This window comes from Mesoplodon mirus (assembly GCF_964341445.2).
Source record: "Mesoplodon mirus genome assembly, chromosome: 8".
In the NCBI taxonomy this organism is placed as follows: Eukaryota; Metazoa; Chordata; class Mammalia; order Artiodactyla; family Ziphiidae; genus Mesoplodon; species Mesoplodon mirus.
In genome coordinates, this window is record NC_138984.1 from 4,423,623 (window position 1) to 4,444,076 (window position 20,454).

The window sequence follows — 20,454 nt, forward strand, 5'->3', positions numbered from 1 at the left end:
GGTGTCACGCCATGGAGTCATGGCCTTGAGGAGTCCCCGTCTAAGAACCACTTACTTTCTTGGCGGGATCTTAAAGCCTCTCCTTCTGCATTTTTTAGGTTCTGAAGCAGTGCATGAGAAAGCTCCTTTGGTGAAATCCCTGCTCTTGGCTGGTCCATCTGGGGTGGGGAAGAAGTTGCTGGTCCATGCCATCTGTACCGAAACGGGAGCCAACCTCTTCGACTTGTCCGCAGCTAACATTGCCGGGAAATACCCAGGCAAAAATGGCCTTCAGATGATGCTTCACATAGTCCTCAAGGTATTTATCACATTTCTTCATCTCCAGTTCTCCTCCTCCTTTCAAATTGCATTTTCAAATGCTGCAGTTAATTTCCCTAAGCCAACGAGCACAGAGCCTCACAAATCATTTCCTTAGGCAGACATGCACACCCCTCTTAAACTTCCCCATTGCATCCTCCTGTAAATTACTTTATTATTGCATCTGGCTGAGCGTCCAACAACCAGACACAGCTTCTTTCTTTGCGTAAACGCCCTCCTGTGCCATTCAGATCAGCCTCCTTCTGCCACAGGAATCCTTCCTGCGGTGCTCACGGGTCTCGTTAAAAATTAAATCCTTTTTCAGCCCACTTCCCTCCAATAATGGCATCAGATATTTGCATTGGGGGGTATTTCTTCTCACGTGGCATAAACTGAAGTCAGCTTCTCACACAGGAAATAAAGGGGGAACCCACAGGAAGCTAAGCTGACCGCAGTAGTGTAGATATTCAATTACATACCAGAGCCAGAGGATGCCATGTCCTCGGAGGTGCATACACAACCCAGCACTGTGATCTTAGATAAGCTCTTCACCTCCCTGGGTCTCTGTTTTATCGTCACTGAAATGAAGGAGTCAAACCAAACGATACTGTCAGCCCTAAAAGCAATGATTCTCTGATATAGTTTAGATATAGATGATGATGGTGATGGATGATGATGAAGATACATCGATGGATGGATGGATGGATAGATAGATGATAGATAATAGATAGATGGATAGATAGATAGAGACACAATATACATATGTACACTTGAGAATTACCAAGTTTTAGAGCATTCTGATACTCTATATTTGATATTAAAACTTCACAGGATTTCATTTGTTTGAGTCTCTCAAGGTTGTCCTTAGGCTGTTCAGTTCACTTTTCGTTGCTAGCATGTCCGATAAGCCAGCTTTTACTATATCAAAATGTACACAGAGGGCTTCCCTGGTGGTGCAGTGGTTGAGAGTCTGCCTGTCGATGTGGGGGACACGGGTTCGTGCCCCGGTCTGGGAAGACCCCACATGCCGCGGAGCAGCTGGGCCCCTGAGCCATGGCCGCTGAGCCTGCGCGTCCGGAGCCTGTGCTCCACAAAGGGAGAGGCCGCAATGTTGAGAGGCCCGTGTATGGCAAAAAAAAAAAAAAAAAAAAAAAAAATGTACACAGAGCAAGGACTGTCCGGTACTTGGGGCTAGATGTCAGCTCTGCATCTGCTCTCAGGGGAGATTGTTACACAGGAGCACTGGCTCATAGAAACGCTTCCTTTTCCGTCTCCTCCAAACAGCCCCAGGGAGGAAGTGATGGCAGCAGGGTTTCCTCTCCCAGCCACATGGACCCCACGCTGCGCAAGTTAGGACATCCTCCCCTACTTTCGTCCCTTGCTTGTCCTGAAGGAATCCATGGAGAGAGAAGTTTGGGGAGCTGGGAGGCGAGAAGAAGGAGGGTGGGGAATAAAGAGCGAGCATTAAGCTATGTAATAGAGCGCCTCATACACACTAAGTGCTCCACGTCTTGTGTCATTATATTTAATCTTCACAGCAGCCCAGTGAAGAGTTCATTCTCATCCCCATTTTACAGATAAAGAAACTGGGGCTCTGAGAGGTTAAGTAACTTGCCCAAGGCCACCGAGATCAAGTGGCTGAGCAGGGTTCAAACCTAGACCCTTCTCTTCCTGACCATCCTGAACTATTTTTATTAAGGTAAAATTTATATACAGTGACATGCACAGATCTGAAATATGCATATTAAGTGTGAGCTTTGAAGAAATGGATACAACTGTGTCACCACCATTTTCATGTGCTTTTTGGTCCTTGTATAACTTCTTTGAAATGTCTGTTCAGGTCATTTGCCTACTTTTCACTGGACTGCTGATCTTGAGATTTGGAAGAGTTCTTTATATATTCTGGATACAAGTTCTTTGTGGGACACACATATTGCAAATGTTTCCTCTCATTCTCTGACTTGCTTTTTCATTTTCTAATTTTTTTGTTGTTTACTTGTCCTATCATTTACTGAGAGGGGATATTAAAACCTCCAACTATGATTGTGGAATTCTTTATTTCTCCTTTTAGTTCTGTTGGGTTTTGCCTCACATATGCTGAAGCTCTGGTATGCATGAGATGTATCCACACTTAGGATGTTATGTCTTCCTGATGGGTTATTTTATCGTTATGAAATGTCCCTTTTTGTCCCTAGTAACACTCCTTATCTTGAAGTCTACCCAGTCTGATATTAATGGTGCCACACCAGCTTTCTTTATACTCTTTTATTTTCAATGTCTTTATAGTTAAGATGCCTTTTTGTGGATAGCATACACTCGAGTCTTGCTTTCTTATCCAATCTGACAGTATCTACCATTGAATTGGAGCATTTGCTTCCTTTACAATTATTCACATGGTTGAGTTAGGTCTCCCGTTTTGCTGTGTGTTCTCCATTTGTCCCATGTCTTTTTTATTCTTCTGTTTCTCCTTCTTTTGGGTAAACTCAGTACTTTTTATTATTTTATTTGAATTCCTCTATTGTCTTTTTAGCAATGACTCTTATTTTTCATTGACTGCTCTACAAATTACAATAGTCATTTTTTTTTCATACTTTATTTGTTATTCTTTATTGAACTTTTAAATAAAATACCAAGGGTTTTTCAGGCTAAATTATTAAACTTTTTTTTTTAATAAATAAATAAATTTATTTATTTTTTTTTGAATTTTTTTTTTAAATTTTTTGCCTTATAACAAATTTAATCAGTTATACATATACATATGTTTCCATATCCCCTCCCTTTTGCGTCTCCCTCCCACCCTCCCTATCCCACCCCTCCAGGCGGTCACAAAGCACCGAGCTGATCTCCCTGTGCTATGCGGCTGCTTCCCACTAACTATCTACCTTACGTTTGGTAGTGTATATATGTCCATGCCGCTCTTTCGCTTTGTCACAGCTTACCCTTCCCCCTCCCCATATCCTCAAGTCCATTCTCTAGTAGGTCTGTGTCTTTATTCCTGTCTTACCCCTATGTTCTTCATGACATTTTTTTTTCTTAAATTCCATATATATGTGTTAGCATACGGTATTTGTCTTTCTCTTTCTGACTTACTTCACTCTGTATGACAGACTCTAGGTCTATCCACCTCATTACAAATAGCTCAATTTCATTTCTTTTTATGGCTGAGTAATATTCCATTGTATATATGTGCCACATCTTCTTTATCTATTCATCCGATGATGGACACTTAGGTTGTTTCCATCTCCGGGCTTACAATAGTCATTTTTAACTTAACACAGTCTACATAGCATTAATATTGTACTATTTTCCTTAAAATGTGAGAATCTTACAATATAATCCATTTATTATCCCTTGTCCTTTATGATTTTATCATACATTTTACATCTAGAAATGTCAACAATACAATAGAGTGTTGTTATTTTTGCATTAAATAGTCATTTGTCTTTTAAAGAAATTCAGCAGAAAAATTTAATATTTTATACTTACCCACACATTTACCATTTTCAGTGCTTTTCATTCCTTTCTGCCAATCCAGGTTTCCATTTGGTGTCATTTCCCTTTCAGCTGCACAACTTCTTTTACATTTCTTTTAGTGCAGGTCTGCTGGCAACAAATTTTCTCAGTTTTCATTTTATTTTTAAATGTTTTTACATTGCCTCCATTTTTGAAGGATATTTTTGATGGATATAGAATTCTGAGTTGACACATTTTTTCTTTCAGCACTTTAAAAATGTTATTACATTGTCTCTGTAACTCCATTATTTCTGATGAAAAGTTGTCAAAAATTCGAATTATTGATCTCTTGTGTGTAATGTGTCAATATTCTCTGAATGGTTATAAGATTTTCTCTTTATCTTTGTTTTCATTCATTTGGCTATTCATTTGACTGCTTCATATTGTCCACAAGTCACTGAGGTTCTGTCTCTCTAGTTTCCACATTGGATAATTTCTATTAATTAATCTACATTCCAGTTTACTTACCCTTTCTTCTGCTATCTCCAATCTGCTATTAAACCTATCTTGTGGATTATTTTTTTGTGTTTCTGATATTTTGCTTTTCAGTTCTATTATTTAAATTTGCTTATTCTTATAGGTCTCTATTTCTCTGTTGTAATTCTCCATCTGTTCATTCAATGTAGCTATCTTTTCAAGTCCTTGAACTCAGTAGTTGCCTTATAGTCCTTATCTGCTAATTCCAATACTGTGTCATCTTGTGGTTTGTTTCTATTTGTTTTTTCTTGACTATGTGTCACATGTTTCTGTTTCTTCATATGATTAATAATTTTTTATTGTACATTAGACATTGTGGATGATACATTGCTGACACTTTGAAGCATGCTAGGCTTGGTTCTCTCAGGCAGTTAAGTTGCTGGCTGATCAGCTTGAACTTGCAGAGGTTTTGTTTTCAATTTTGTTAGTGTGGGTCTATTTTGAGTTCGTCCTTAGTCCTGGAACCTTGTCTTTACTTTGAGGTCTAAAAGGACAGCTTTAGGTGTTTACCAAGCTCTTTTAACTTGGCAGAAGCTAAGGTATGTGCTCAATTATTTTAGTTTTCCAGCTGTTGCTTTCCACTGAGCTTCTTGGAATCTTCCCCCATGCATGCACACTTGCAAGGTTACCCAAGAATTTGAAGATGAGCTGGAATTTGAAGCCCAGCAACCTGACTTGTGGCCTCTGTGTACTTAACCACCAAGCTCAAAGCACTAAGTTCTTCAGAGGAAAAGTAAGAGAAACCCATCCTCTTGCCCGAAAGAACGCCTAAATGCACTCATTCTAAATGCTGAATTTTGTTGACATCATCAGGTAACCAACAGAAGCACACGAGTTTAAAAATATTGGCATTTCGTGAGCATCTATATATCACAGACCTTACACTTCCCTCTGTTTTAACTCATTCACTCCTCACGACAACCTTTTGAGGTGGGCATTATTATTCCCATTTTGCTGATAAGAAAACTGAGGTATAGAGCATTTAAGTGATTTTCCTGGGTTGCAATGCCGTGATGTGAGCCTGGTCAGTCTAGATGCAGAGGCACCAGGTCTAACAGCTGCATTATTCAGCCTCTGAATTAAGCCACTCTTCTCCAGCCACCAAATGGCTCAATTGCTCAGACTCCAGGACAGAGCCAAGGACATGATCATGATGTTCTCACTCTCAAGAAAGTATTTGCTCCTGCCACTGAGAGGTTTGTCCTGATATCAGACCAGCTATCTTTGCATTAATTAGAATCACTGCAGACTGACATTATGTGGACCACAAAATGCCGGATGTCAGATTATCAAAATGCGGAACAGTACATGCATCCACCTAGGCCACTCCACGTCGGAGGGCCTGACACACACCTCATTAAGCTTCACCTTTACTGTGTATATAGCTGACTAATGCAAGACCAGGAGGTCTCTGGAGTGAAAGTCATTCAATTAAAGATCACGTACAGTGAGCCTCTGTGTCCTGGCAGGACTGACGGAGCAGCTATCTGCATTGCAAAGAGGTATTTGCCTTTGATTAACCAAAGGAAAGGGGGATTTTATGGCTGTGCTGGTGAATCAGTGGCAGGAAGCTCCAGTGCGGTCCTGTTATGTGGGCCGGGGCCGCAGCAGCTTGAGGGCAGCAAAATATGGATCTGAGGCATTTGCTGGAGAAGGTGAAATAACAGAAGGGCCCGATTACTCATCACGTCTTCCTATAAAGAATTCCTCTGACTGAATTAATCTCGGCAGAGCAAAGAATGCAACGCTTAGGAAGCATCAGAATTTCACTTCTGGCTGGAGGCGCCTGCTTCGCCCACAACACCCTGTGCACGTGAAAACACGCTGGCGAAACGAGTTTCTGATCTGTTTCCCAAGCACAAGTTCAAATCTGTTTTGTTCTCATTATTTTGGGAGGGTTCCTTTATTTTATACACGATAACTCTAATGCGTTCCTTTAAGAAATGCCTTTACCGTACCAGTTAACAAATGTTATTTAAAATTCTCTCTTCCAGTAAAGCTATATGCGGAAAGGAATATACATCTATTTAGCTAGGAAATATTAGAAATACATCTAACAATTAAGAAACACGGGATAAATGATTAATATTTAATAGGTGTTTTACAGACAGAAGAAGTTATCAAGGCAGGGTGCCAGCCTCCTCAGGTGTTTATGATGGTCAAGCAGGGGATGGAGAAGGAGGGAAGACTCGTTGTCTGGCCAGAAGTTTTATACACACTTTCCCTTTTAATTGCCCCAATCCCTGATGAGGCAGGAATTAATGTCTCCATTTTACAGACCAGAAAACTGAGGCTCAGGGTGCTTAATTCAACCAAAAATACAAGAGAACTAAGGGGCTGGCATCTGGATTTAAGCCTAGACCTGACTCCAAAGCCATCACCTGGCCCCCAGCTGGCCTCTGAGAGAGTGAAGGCTGTGTCGTGCCCGGCCCTGTGAAAGCTGTGGCCTCGTGGTGGCCCGAGCACAAGGCCATTCCTGGGCCGGAGTGTCAGCTTACCCTTTTCAGCGTGAGACATTTTAGCGTGAGAAGGTGAAGAACCTGGAGGCTGTAGCGTCCCGTTGGCAGCTTCCACGGCACCCCACGCCCTCCTGATTTCCCCCTTCCCTGACCCTCCAGACCGCCCATGAGAAGGCAGAGGGGAGGCCAGCAGCACCCCGGAGAGCAGGACAGAGCAGAGCATCCTAATCCTGAGCTCTGGGTCCTGGGGGAGATGGTCCCTCCCTCCCTGGGGTCCTGGCTTCCTCCCTTTCCTCCTTTGTCAGAGGTCTGGCCACTGAGGGCAGGACTCAGAGGGAGACCTAAGAGAGCAGGGCTAACGAGGCCGCCCAGCTGGTGTCTGGGCCACGTGGCCCGTAGTGGCCTGCGAATCCGGACAAAAGGGAGCTGAGATGCTGCTCGTGCCTCAGCACCACCCACCAGGGCTCCGTGCTGGGCTCACAGCCAACGGCCTATGGCAGCTGGCCAAGGGATTTTGCCCAGATGTGCTGGTGTAAACAGCTGGCCCAGGAATCAGCAGATGGGGAGGCCAGCCAATTACATCTCTGTAGCTCGTGGAGACTTATACTCCTGGTTAATAACCCAGACAAAGACATCGTGGCTATTCATGGATGATCTTTTAAAAAAAACACACAGATGTACAATAACTGTAATAAATATGTCAGTCCCGCCTTTTCAAGGTGAAATTCAGTAAGGGTAAAGCAAAGACCTACACCTGGCCCCCCAAAACAGAGCTGCTCAAATGAGAGAGGGGGTAAGAGAGGAGGGGGAGAGGAGAGGGAAACAGAGAAACAGAATTTAGCCGCTTTCGTGCAGCATCAGGTGTGGCAATAAAGGAACTGGGGGCTGCTGCCCGTGAGCCCTCGGTGGGCTGCTATCAGAAAGCTGGGTCCCCTCCCGCTGGGTCGTGTAGACAGTTTCAGGTTGAAGAACGGAACGCACGTAGGCAGCAAAACCTTTTTTTTTTTTTTTTACTACAGACTTTCCATTTTACAGCGCTTTTAGTTTCACAGCAAAACTGAGCAGCAGTCAGAGGGTCCACACGTCCCCACAGAGGATGGGCGACTGCGTTGGGGGGAAGGGCGGGTCCCAACCCCCCGATGCCCCGGGCGCCATCTGCAGTGAGGTGTGTGGAAACGCGCTGTGGGCTGTAAGGCACGTAGGCGTGGCTGTATCTGCTCTTGTTCCGTGGTGGGTAATGGGGACGGGGTCAATGTCACAGGCATTAAAGAATTTTTTTTTTTTCGGTACGCGGGCCTCTCACTGTTGTGGCCTCTCCCCATTGCGGAGCACAGGCTCCGGACGCGCAGGCTCAACGGCCATGGCTCACGGGCCCAGCCGCTCCGCGGCACGTGGGATCTTCCCAGACCGGGGCACGAACCCATGTCCCCTGCATCGGCAGGCGGACTCTCAACCACTGCGCCACCAGGGAAGCCCCATTAAAGAATTTTTAACCAGTTTGGAAATGCTTAGAGCATTGGGGAAGGTGAGCATGGCCTTGCACACAGGCGTGAACCCCTGTGCTTCCCAAAGTTGGCACAGAGTCAGGGCGGGTCGGTGTGAATCCATTAGTTCTAATGGATTAGCTGGGAGTAGGCTGGGAAGAGGGGGTCCCAGGGGAAAGTCTGGATGATCTGTAAGCCTGACACCTGTCACCATCCAGACACCATCCCCTCGAATTCCACCTGATACTCAGCAATGGTATCAGTGGGTTCCTGGCACCAGCGCTGACCTGGTTCCCCCATGTCACCTGTCCCAGTCCATCAGCTGTGCCTCCCTCCTGGTCCTCTCCTCTGCCTCAGTTTACCTTCCTTTCCATACAGGGTCAGCCCAGCTGGGCTCCTGACTCTTTAATCCACCTCTGCTCTTCCTGTGATTGTCATTCACGGTTTATCCCAACTCACACCCAGCAAGGACTTGAAGTAACTCCTACAATCACATAAAAGATAGTGCAAGGAAATAGAAACTTTGAAAATATCACGTGTAAATAATGGAAAAAGAGAAGAAAATGTCTTCACATATTAAACGGAAACAGAATCCGAGTGACTATAGTTCAGAAAGCTAAGCCCCCCCACCAGTAACCACCCCCCAGCTCCTCCGCAGCATGGCAGCACCTCGCTGACGGCTGCCTGACTGCCCAGCAGCTCCCATTCAGACACAGGAGGCCACACACTCTGCAGGCAGGGACCATGTTTCCCAGACATCCCTGCCTGTCACCACAGATGCTCAGCAAAATCTGTGTGGGTTGGATGGATGGAAGGGCGGGCGGACGGATGGATGGATAGGCAGATGGATGGTCCTTTTCAGTTTGGTAAACTAAGACACAACCACTGAAAAACGGAGCTGGGTTTTCCTGGGGTTCTCTATGGCAAACAAAATAGGACCCTTTCAGAAAGAACTTCCAAAGCTTCCAGGGGTCATTTGGGCAGATCTAATTAGTAATTCAAGCGTGCCAAACACAAACTGGTTTTCATTGTTGAGCCATTATATCCCAACCAAGAGAATCTAATTCCGATGGCGGATGTTTGACAGCATTTCTTTGGAGAACACAAAAGATCAAATCCATAAAACTCACATGGATGGAGAAGTAACTGTTTGCTAGACCTTCCCAGAATTTGAAAAAGCACATTTTGGTTGAAACGCATCTTTATTCCGGAATTGATATTCAATAGGACTGCAGAGCCCTCTACTGGCGGCTGAAATAAACTATCCCCTGTAACTTCTGGAAAGTTCCATTATGAATTAATTACATTTAATTGCCCATGACCTCAAACTATCTGTGGGTAATTTAAATAAAGCCTTTTCATTGCTAAGTGAAAATCAAAATAGCAAAGGATACCATGTTTCATTAACAAATTGGCAAAGAGTTTTTTATGGTTAATACTTGTTGAGAAGAGAGTAGAAAAACAGATCCACTTATCTGTGGCTGGAGAAAGTGTGAACAGAGGGCCTCCGGGAGGGCAGGTGGACCACACGGGTGAGAACGTGAAGAGCTGGCAGGCCCTCCGACGGACTAGCTTCGTGGACCCAAAAGCGCCCATCTAAGCGCTGTTTGGTTTAGCAAGAAGGCGGAAAGCCATCCAAATGTTAAAAAAAAAACAGGGGTTAGATCAATAAATGATGAGACCCCTTGCTAAAATGATGTTGGAGAAATAAATCTCGTACGAAGTGAACAAGAATATAAAGCAGTGTGTGAAGAACAGTCTCGTGCTTTCAAGTTTAGATATTGAGAAAGGTCTGTGAAGACAGGAAAGGTCTGATGAGCCGTCCTCAGTGGAGGGGGCAGAGAGTGTTTATGCCTGTCTGAATATGTATTCCGAAATTTTTACTAACCAATGCTGCTTTTGCATGACAATAAGAAAGGACTGAATTTCCGAGGCACATGTTTTCAAAGCTCAGCCTTCCCTGCCTGATGCCTCCGTGGATGTGCCTTGACTCTCCCGCACCTGCCTGGCCCACAGGCATCCTTCCCCTCCCCGTGGCTGTGAAGCAGGGAAGGCGTCTCCCCTGAAGGTCATCCTCGCCCGCCTCACCTCCCCACCCAATGCCACCTCTAAACTCTGCCAACGTTTCCTGTCTCTGTCCCATGCACTCCTCAGCTCCCTGTCACCTGGCTTTTGTCCCCTCCACACCCTGCCAGGGCCACCAGTGACCTCCTGGTTGCCAGGTCCTTGGGCCAGCACTGGCTGCCGTCACCGCCCCCCCACTGCCCTCCACCTTCCCTGGGCTGCAGGACGGCTCCCTCTTCTGTGCCCCTTTGTTCTCTCTGGGGCTTCTCTTCCTTCTCTCCTCCATCAGCGTCTTCACCCTTGGTCCCCGCTCCACAGCCCTGGTCTGGCTTCCTCCCCTCTCCCCCTTTCCTTGGGAATCCCCTCCATCCATTCCCATGGCTCTGCTGCCATCCTCAGAGCCCTTTCCAGCCCCCCACCTCCCTCCTGCCCCCCAGACCCATCAGTCCTCCCGCCTGGATGTCCAGCTGCCCTCGGGCTCCCCTGGCCTAACCTGACCTCATCCTTTCATCCCTCATCTAGTCCCCTTCTTGGATTCCTGGACCACTGTCCTCCTAGTCTCCAGGCCTCCCAGCGTTGGACACCCCCTACTTCCTTATCCCTCTCCCAGCCATCAGCAGGTCTGGCAGATCCTACACGCCCCTCACGTCCGTTTCCTGCCCTCCGCGCCACTCTGCTCCAGGTCTCACCTCCTCTTCCTCCAAAGGCCTCTGAACCCTCTCCTGGCCTCCAGCCTCACCTCTCACCAGGCCATCTGCACACACACACCCCCATCTCTTTCCCAGTCTCCAGGGAACAGTCATGCTTCACACCCCACCAGAGGGCGTGTTCTCTACACACACCCAGCATCAACGGTCACGATTCACGACGCCTACAGACTCTCCACAGCTTCCCGGGTAGAAGCAAACTCTGTAGCTCGGCCAAGGCCTTTGGGACACCTTCCAGAATGACCCCGAGCAGCCGCGTTCGGGCACACCGAGCCCTGCACCTTGGCTCCTGTCCTGAGCGTGGCAGACGCATCCCCTTCTCCAGGCTCTGGGACCTTCTGGAAACCATCGGCAGGTCTGTCTCCTTTAACCCTCGTCTGCAGTCTCCATTTCTACTTACCCTCCTCATCTACGTCTCCCTCTTTCTGTCATCGGTGGTCCTTGCTGACACCCCATTTTCCTTGTGCCCCCCTCCCAGCTACACATCTGCCCTCCCCTTCTATCGGTGGGCTCCTTGAAGTCAGGGACCCCAGCACCTACCCCAGTGCCCGGCACATCAAAGCCCCTCTACCAATGTTGTGAATGGAAAATGAGAGAATGGCTTTCATTCTACATGCTGGACCCAAAATAATAAAACCAGACTTTCTTCTGCATGACAGGCTTTCAGCTATTTGAAATCAGCTCACTTGCCCCCTTGAGTCTTCTTTGCCCCAAGGAAAAGAGCCTCAGGTCCTTCCATTCTTCCTGGTGGGAGAGGTGTTCGGCCTGGGAAGGCCCAGCTTCCTGTACCCCTCTTCTCTGCCCAGAACTGACCAAGGTCACCAGACATCCCCTGACCAGGCACGCCACCGAGGAAGGCCAGGGAAATAGAGATTCATGCTCTGGAGGACAAGACAATGATGGCATTAGAGCCTTTCTTCCTACTGGAATGAAAGGTGATAGAGGAGAACACGGGCCAAGGGTAAGGAGATGCTTTGGAATAGGCATCTTCTCTCCATGGCAATGTGGGAGCCTGCCGCCTGGATGACAATGCTGGCCTGGGGGTGTCGGGCTGACCCAGGGCTTACTCTGGGCTCCACATTTCTCTGTGCCAGGGGAGGAGGGGATTTCACTGACTTCTTTCTCTGCCTCGGCACCTTCTATGTAAAGGGGAGTCGGGTGGGGCGCGCTTGCCTCCGCATGAGGTACATGGAAGGGGAGTAGCAGTGGGGTCCTAGATCTCAAGGCAGTTTGCAAATGACCATTCTTTGTATTGTTACCGTCAAAGAACTCAGCTTGGGAAATGTTTTCTGCTCGCTTGATAATCACTGAGCCCTTCCAAACCATGTGGCCACCCAGGACCTCTGCACAGCCCTGGGAACCCCAGAGCAGGTGACCGTCCTGAGGAAGGAATTCCTTCACAGGTGCATGTTAGAAACACAGGAAGTGCGGAATTCCCCCACGGCTCACAGAGAGCCCTCAAGTTCAGGGAACAATCCATAGCGCTCCCATTCAATGGAATGGCGTGGCCAGGTTTTCAGAAAAACCTTAAATAAGGTACGAGAAATAAGGCTGCTGCTTTCAGAGTTGTCCCAAACTAATAAGATGCCTGTGTTTCAAGTCCATCTATGTAGCTTACCTTGTTAAAAGCGGAAAGAGAAAAGGGATGCTGGAATACTTGGTACTCACATCTGCAAGTTCCATTAAGAACAGCTGGATCTAGAGAAAAGAGGCGCACAAATAAGAGCCATGGAAGATCCGGTGTTTGCCAGATGGACACAGGAGAGGCCGGTCTGCTGCCTTGGTGAGCGCACGAGTTCGCCTGAGACAGGACACAGCTGTTTATGTGAAAACTGTGTTTCCATTGGTTTCCGTTCTAAAGCTAGGATTTTCAAGAGGGATTGAAAAGAATAAGATTTTTGCCTTTGTTATTATAACATATCTTTGTTCAGAGAAGCTGAAAAGCTTTTATGTAAAGTATCTCATTTTCTTATTTTCTTTGGGGGCTGGAAGTAGGGAAGCTTTTGACGTAAACCCAGAATAGCTTTTAGGGGCACAGTGGTTCCCTGGGGCCTGCCCCTCTGACACTTGAGTGGGTCCCTCTGACTGCAGTGGGCAAGACAGCTGGAAAGAAGTTGGGGATCAAAGTCAGGAGCTGAGAGAATGGATGCACTGATGTGGTTGAAAGAGATTAGGAGCGGGGGATGGATAGACTTGAGGATGGTTAGATGTGGGAGGTGGGGCAAGGGAGGATGCTCAAGCATCTGGCTGGAGGAAGTGAGAGGACCCGAGGACATGGCCATGCCTCCAGCACAGACCCGGCAGCCATCGATCAGCCTGGCCTCGCAGCCTGCTTCTGCCACTTTCTAGCTGTGTGACCTTGGACAGGTCACGTAGTGTCTTTGAGCCTCGGTTTCTCCATCTGTAAACAGGGATGATAATAATGCTACCTACTACATAAGGGCTGTAGTGAGCTCAGATGAGTTATCACAGGTGACATCCTCCAAGCAGAGGAAGTGCTGGTCTGTGCTGGCCGTAATCTTGCGTGTGATGCCCTGTACAATGCGTGTGGCCCGGGCCTGCCTTGGTCACTATTTTGATTGCTCCACGCCAAGCTGCCTCGGGTACTGGGATTGAAACTTGTGATTCTGAATTCTTAAACTCTGTGGCTCAGGGCCTAAAGAATATCGCTAACCAAAGAGTGGTTTTCTGGTACCGTTTCCTCTCTGAATGTCCTGGCATCCTGGCGTGTGTGGGACTGGAACACAGCCAGCCCGGGGGTCGGACTGGCACGGGGATCAAGCTGAATCCACTTTTCTCTTTGAACGTGCATAATCTGCTTCCCTTGGTACGTAGTGCTGGCGGAAACAGACTCAGCCAGTGTTCCCGGTGATTTTTCCATCATTTATTAAATGTCTGCCTTGGTTTAAGAATCATATCTGCTGCCTTAATGATGTTTAAAGAAATATAAAAATAGGAGTACGTAACACTGTATTCGCTGTGGCTGGAGACCGCTTTTATCTGTCACCATTTTGCACAAAGCACAAATTGTTGCAAAAATACCCGAACTCTGCTCTCATGGGGGCGCTTTGAAGAGATTGTTAGGTGTGTGGCAATTATTCATGGGCCCACGGTAAGTCCCAGCGCTGTCACGAAGCCCCGCTCGCCCTGGAGGGGCTCAGAGCCACCTTCCAGACGAAACCACGGCCGCAAAGGCGCAGCCACACGGAGACGAACAAATGGCATCACGGGGGCCCTGGGGCTAAAACAGCTTTTCTCGAAATGAGCAAACTTGAATCAACCTGGGAGCGGGGCGTAGGCTGTAATTAAAACTCCTGGCCCAATTCCCTTCGTTTGCAGCAGAACACTATTGGCTTATTTCAAGCCAAACTGAGTCGAAGCTCGGGGTCCTGGAGAACGCACAGGCCCCCAGCGCATGCTGACCACAGGTGGGAGAGGGCCGGGCAGCGCCCCCATCCCGCGGTGAAGGAGGCTACAGGCCGCATGCGCAGTGCAGTCCCGCGAGTCCCCCCCCCCACACGCCGTCCCCGAGCCCGCACAGCGGGCGGCCGAGTCCTGCTGTTGCCGCGGGTCAAGTGTGCACCCCAGAGGGAAATGCATTTACAACCCACCATTTCTCCTTGCAGGTGGCCCGCCAGCTCCAGCCCTCCGTGGTGTGGCTTAGAGACACCGAGAAAACCTTCTACAAAAAAGTCCCCAACGCCGAAAGGAAGGTGAGGGCTTCTCGTTTCTTTATGTGGCCCTTTCCCTCCTCCAAAGGGGCCCCGTACCAGGGACTACCTCGATTTTTCAAGACGGTCTTGCTTTTTCAAGGGAGGAAGGAAACGGAGGGGCAGCCGTCTCTCTGCCCTAAGCACATGTCTGCATTTAAAAGGATCCAGTGTCTGATTTTACGAGGCATAATTTAGAAGAAATGAAAAAAAGTATGGAAAAGGGGGGAGGGGAGCGTTAAACCCAAACCTACCGATTCAGGGGTAAGAAACAATTGAGAGAACTCTGCTCAGTTACAGCAAATGGCACACATAGGAGTTATTATTAGGATTTCCTATTGTTCATCATAATAAATAGCAAAAGGCCTGCAATTTATGAACAAAGACCGTCCATAGAACTGCCAAGCGCCCCACATTGGGTGTCCCTGGGGAGTCTTCTGTCAATTGCTTCCTTCCTCCTTTTCTCTCCTTTCAATGGCTCCCCTCCCCCGCACTTCCCCCCGCAAATCACCAGCAAATTTCCCACAAGTTAAAAAAAATTTGCAGATACACATGATTGTTATTCCACATCAATTTGCACCAAAGCAAATAGTGGTTAACTGTGAATTTCTGATTAAATTCATAAGGATTTTAATCACTTTTGCTCCTTATGTATTATACATCATTTTTAGCAGGTAGAGATGATTTGGATAAAGAATGAAAGCTGAATCTTTTCTTCCCCAAATGAGCCTTGATTGCCCTGTCATTTTAGAAACTCTTAAGAGGACTCATGTATTATTTAATCTGGGAATCTGGTAGGTAGCTCCCTCTGCTGGCGACGTTGCTACGCTAAAAAAGTCCACATACAGTAAAGCAACTATACTCCAATGAAAATTAATTTTAAAAAAATAACAAAATAAAATAAACCCTTTAAAAGGCCAAATACATGCGAACTTGAAGGCAGCAGTTACTATGATAAATCTAAAGAGAGATGCAGGGCTTCCTTGGTGGCGCAGTGGTTGAGAGTCCGCCTGACGATGCAGGGGACACGGGTTCGTGCCCCGGTCCGGGAAGATCCCACATGCCGTGGAGCGGCTGGGCCCGTGAGCCATGGCCGCTGAGCCTGCACGTCCGGAGCCTGTGCTCCGCAACAGGAGAGGCCACAACGGTGAGAGGCCCAGGCACCGCAAAAAAATAATAATAATAAAATAAAATAAAATAAATCCTTTAAAAGGCCACATACATGCGAACTTGAAGACAGCAGTTACTACAATAAATCTAAAGAGAGATGCAAGGCAGCCTTTAATGCAAGGTGTCACACATTTCACGTCACCAGAAGCTTTGTCTCATGAATGGGCGAGTGCTCTCCCACTGGGAGACTGGAGAGTGAGAACTCAGGAGACGTATGTTCCAGGCCTACTTTGCCCTTTACCTTAGTTGGCTGTGTGTCCCTGAGCAAGTAATTTAACCTCTCTGAGCCTCCACTTCCTTAAGTATCTAATTAAAGGGCTCCAGAGAGAACAGCCTCTGAGTTTGTGAAGCCCCTCTCGAATTCTCTCCCGTGACCCCCTCGAGCTGTCGGTTTGTCGCCAAGAATTACGTCTGCTCGTCTGTACCCCTCAGTGGGTCGAGAGTAAGAGGGATGCACACACCCGTTTGAGAGAGCCAGAGGGGCCCTGGGGAAGGGCTGGCAGGGAATGAAGTGTGAGTTCAGTAGACGCCCCCGCTAAGGGGAGTCACTGTGAAAGAGCAGGGAGCCGGCAAAGGAGAGCCTCCAGAACCCTCCCCTGAACAGGCCCTTCCTTGCTGACCCTGAGATGTTCTCTCCAGCACAATCTCTGATTCCCACAAATATAGTCACTGACTAGTCTTATTCCTGCAGAAAATGAAGGTCTTTGGTGGCACAGTCTTTGTTGTAGACAAATCGGACACTTATTCTGTCCACCTCTGCATTAGGAGAGTCTGTCGTCCGTCCGGGGAATTAACTGCACTGAGGGCTGAATCACAACCTGGGAAAATCCCAGGATGCCTGATGAGTACAAGCAGAAGGGTCCCGGGGTCCCCAAATGTCCAGAGGCCGGCTGGGGGCCTGAGCCAGCCCAGGCACAGACAGAGCCGCAAGGGGCATGCACACCCCTGCAGCGGCGCAGGGGGCCCAGCTCCAGTGCCCCGGCCAGGGCAGGGAACCACTGCCTGTGCATCCTCCAGCTCGACGTCCTGGGCCTGCCCCTCGGAGAGCAGGGCTGCAGGGTTCCTGCTGCCTTCCTGCCTCTGGGGCCAGTGCTGGGCCAGCTCTCCTCTCCTTCCCACCCCACCTCCAGCCTCTGACTCCTGTCCTTACCCAAGTCCCTCAGCCTCCAGGGCCTGGGACAGTCATGGGCATCGGACATCCATGCTCTGGAGGTGACCACCAAATTCCAAGGGCTGCAGCTGCATCCGCCAACGAGAGGCCCCAGGAGGTAGCATGACCGGCTCCACGTTGCATCACCTGGCCATCCAGGAACACCCGGCATCCTTACGACCACCCAGCCCAGCCTCCGTCCCAAAGGCTGCCCCGATCCCCAAGGTGCTGAAGAATGTCCACCTGCAGAGGAACCACCACCTACAGCCACAACACCGAGCACTCCCGGCGTCCACCCAGGGCATTGGAGGGATTCCAGGAACGCTCTTCAGAAAAAACTCTCCCCCACAGTGACTAGCTCCACCCTCGAGGCCTCCACCTCTGGGCTCAGGCCCTTTAGGAGGTACAGTGTGGAGGCTCATGCAGTCATAAGGAGGGAGGCAACGGAGAAGGCCAGGTGGCAGCAATGGCTCCTGGGTGCAGAGCTGGGCGCAGGGACCCCTAGGGCTGCTGCAACAGGCAGAGGATGCCTAGGGGGCACAACGCGTAGGTCAGGAAGCTCCTAGCACCCTGGGAAGGAGGCAGCCTTCTCCTGTTTTGCAGGAGAGGACAAAGGCCCGAGAGGGCGCAAAGCTGGTCGAGTGCAGTGCTCGGACTCAGGGGCAGGACCCCTGTCCCTGCCTGGATGCAGCTCCAGTGTCAGCGCTGGCTTCCCGTCTGACCCTCCACGCTTATACTACACCTGCATCCCCCCTCTTCCCCTCTTCAACCCCCGGCTACTGTAAACCACATCCTGAAGACTGCCCGTGGAGCCCTCAGGTCTTAGAGGCAAATGTGTCAGGCTCCGGAGTCCCCTGGACCCTGACCACCCCACGTTGGCCTCAACACCCAGCCCCCGGGGACCTGGCAGGTGCCTGGACAGCGCCCTCTCCCTCCCCTCCCAGGAGGAGGGCCCTCCTTTCCACCATCTGAGGCTGGAGCCTTGGTCAGCTGTTGGTGTAGGAGGCGAACGCAGGAAGGAATGAGGCAAGACGGGCTGCTGCTGCAGTTTCTGCTCCGTTCCCCTCAGGACTCCATCTAGCAGGAGCCCTACCCACAGGACAGTAGGGCCTCCACGAGGGAAGCACTGGCTGGGTTGGAGCTGGCTGCAGAAAAGCAAATGGAAACTGCTGCATGGGTGTTAGACACTAATGCGAAATTGCCCACAATAATAAGGTGGTGTGGGGCTGGCAGGTCCAGCAGTAGGGGCGGCTGAGGAGGTTGCCAGGGGATGGTGGGGAGGTTGGCTGACATGATGGATGAGCACGCCACTCTCATGCATAATGGACATGGCTCTGAACCGGAACAGGGGTGGCCCAAGTGCAGAAGAGTGTTGGCTGAATGTACTCACCTTTCATTTCCATCCCCTCCTAATGGGACTCGCCATCAGTGAAGATGTCACTCTGGACGCGGCCCAGGATCAACATTTGTTATCCAAACAGGCTAATTAAGTTCAGTCATCCCTGCCATTGTCAGGAGACAGCAATATCATCTCCTGCCTCAGAACAGGCAGGGCTGCACCACTGTCACCATGGCAACCAGGCTGCTGGGGATGGGCTCAGACCTTGCAAGCATGTGTCTGCCCCCACAGAGTAGTAGTCTCCAGTCTCACCAGGTTAACTGTGTGAGGTAGGGGTCAGTCCTTCTTCCACCGGTCTTGGGCAGCTCCATGTGCACCCCACACACGCCCCCGTCGCCCCTACCACCTTGCATTATTCTCCATCAAGCTTCTTAAAAGACTATGCTCACCATCCCCGCTCACTCTTCAACCCACCACTGTCCACTCGATGCTCTGCAGCTCCATGGAAACTGCTCTCACAAATTTCTTTGAAATCCATTTCGCCAGTGGGCCCCAGCTTGTAAAACTCTGTCCTCCTTAGCCCCCATAGCCTTCTCCTGGTCTCCTCACACCCCGCCAACATTTTCTTCTGTGTCTCCTCCATGCACTTCTACCCACCCCTTAAATACACTGGGGCTCACTGAGATTCCATCTCAGGCCCACAGACCTTTCTGCTCTCCTCGCCCTCCTTGGGCACCAGCTTAACAAATCACCCCTAAGCCAACGAGTGCTCCCACTCCATCCCCAGCCTGCAGCTCTCCCCTGAGGCTTGGGTGCAATCACCCAGCATCACCCAGAATCACCCATGGGATACCTCCCCCACAATGCTGCCGACTCAGGCAGGGCCTGTCCAAACTCCTCCTCCGTCACCACCTACCACATGACCCTGCCCCTCCTCCTGCCTTTTCAAAGGGTTACGTTTTTCGTATAACAACTTTTCATAAGAGAGCTTTGGATCCACTCTGGTAAAATGAATTCTGAATATCTCCAAACTCTCCAAGCCTTGTCTAAATGCAGTGGATTTTTTCCTGGCACAGGTGTAGATATTCCTATAAGGAATATGCTTCCAGAATCTCAGCAGAGGTCTTTCCTCAGTGGCATGAGGCCTAGGAGGCAGCTCCTCAGAGATGAGCAATTGACATCTTATCGTCCAGTGCAGTGGAAACTGTGGGAGATTTTTACACCGTCATTTTCAGCTCCATTGGCAATATTGCTAGTTTCCTTCAAATCATAAAGCCCCCAGTTTTTCTGACTCTCCGCTTTAGAAACCTTTCTCCTCAATAGAGCAGACCTAGCGCTGATTTCCTACCAGCACTTATATTTCAAGCACTTGTCAGACAGACACATTATGCCGTATACTCCTCATGGCATCCCTCCAGGTTAGGACCTATGATTATTCCCATTTCTCAGATGCAGGGACTAAGGCTCAGAGAAGTTGAGTAACCTGCCCAAGGTCACACAGCTGTTAAGAGCAGAGCCAAGACTGGGATCAGATCTGTCTGACCCAAAGCCTGTGCACTGAACCATTTGCTACGTCATCTGCCTGTTATTATGGAGTTTTTTCCTTGAGCTTTTCATTTTTGCACAGAGCCCGACCCCTGAGGGAAGTTCAGTAGCAAAGTCAAGGCCCACCAAACATGCCTCCCTATCCTAGGCAGCCCAGAGGCATGGGTCTGAGCAAAGGCAGGTTTCTGCAAAGACCTGGGGTAGGGGTTGGGGAGCCGCCCCTTCGAGAGCAGGTTTCCATCCTCATGCCCATTTCCGGGATTTCAGGGAGTCTCATTCCGGGTCATCCCTCTCCTGTGCTCTGCCCTCTTTTAAGCTCCTCTGTTGTCCCCAACCCCCATTCATGCTTCCTGGGTGGAGTCCTGCAGGGCCATTGTTCCCTCCTGAAGGAGCCAAGCAGCCTCTGGACTTCTGTGAGGGCAGGAGGAAATGATCGGAAGCTGCCTGGTGATCTGGCTTCAGGCCCAGCCTGTGAGATTTATTTTGCTGTAAAAATCCCATCTCTTTCTCTGCTGTGAGTTACATTACAAAACGTCCCT

General features: G+C 49.0%; 1 protein-coding gene across 2 annotated transcripts in view; it reads left to right on the forward strand.

Moving 5' to 3' along the window:
• DRC11 (dynein regulatory complex subunit 11) overlaps positions 1-20,454 on the forward strand; it is a 172,472-nt gene that overhangs the window by 129,135 nt on the left and 22,883 nt on the right. For both annotated transcript variants that reach the window (XM_082630649.1, XM_082630650.1), the window contains 2 exons: positions 99-298; positions 14,628-14,714. In XM_082630649.1, coding sequence (XP_082486775.1) covers positions 99-298; positions 14,628-14,714 — 287 coding nt within the window. The remainder of the gene's footprint in view (positions 1-98; positions 299-14,627; positions 14,715-20,454) is intronic.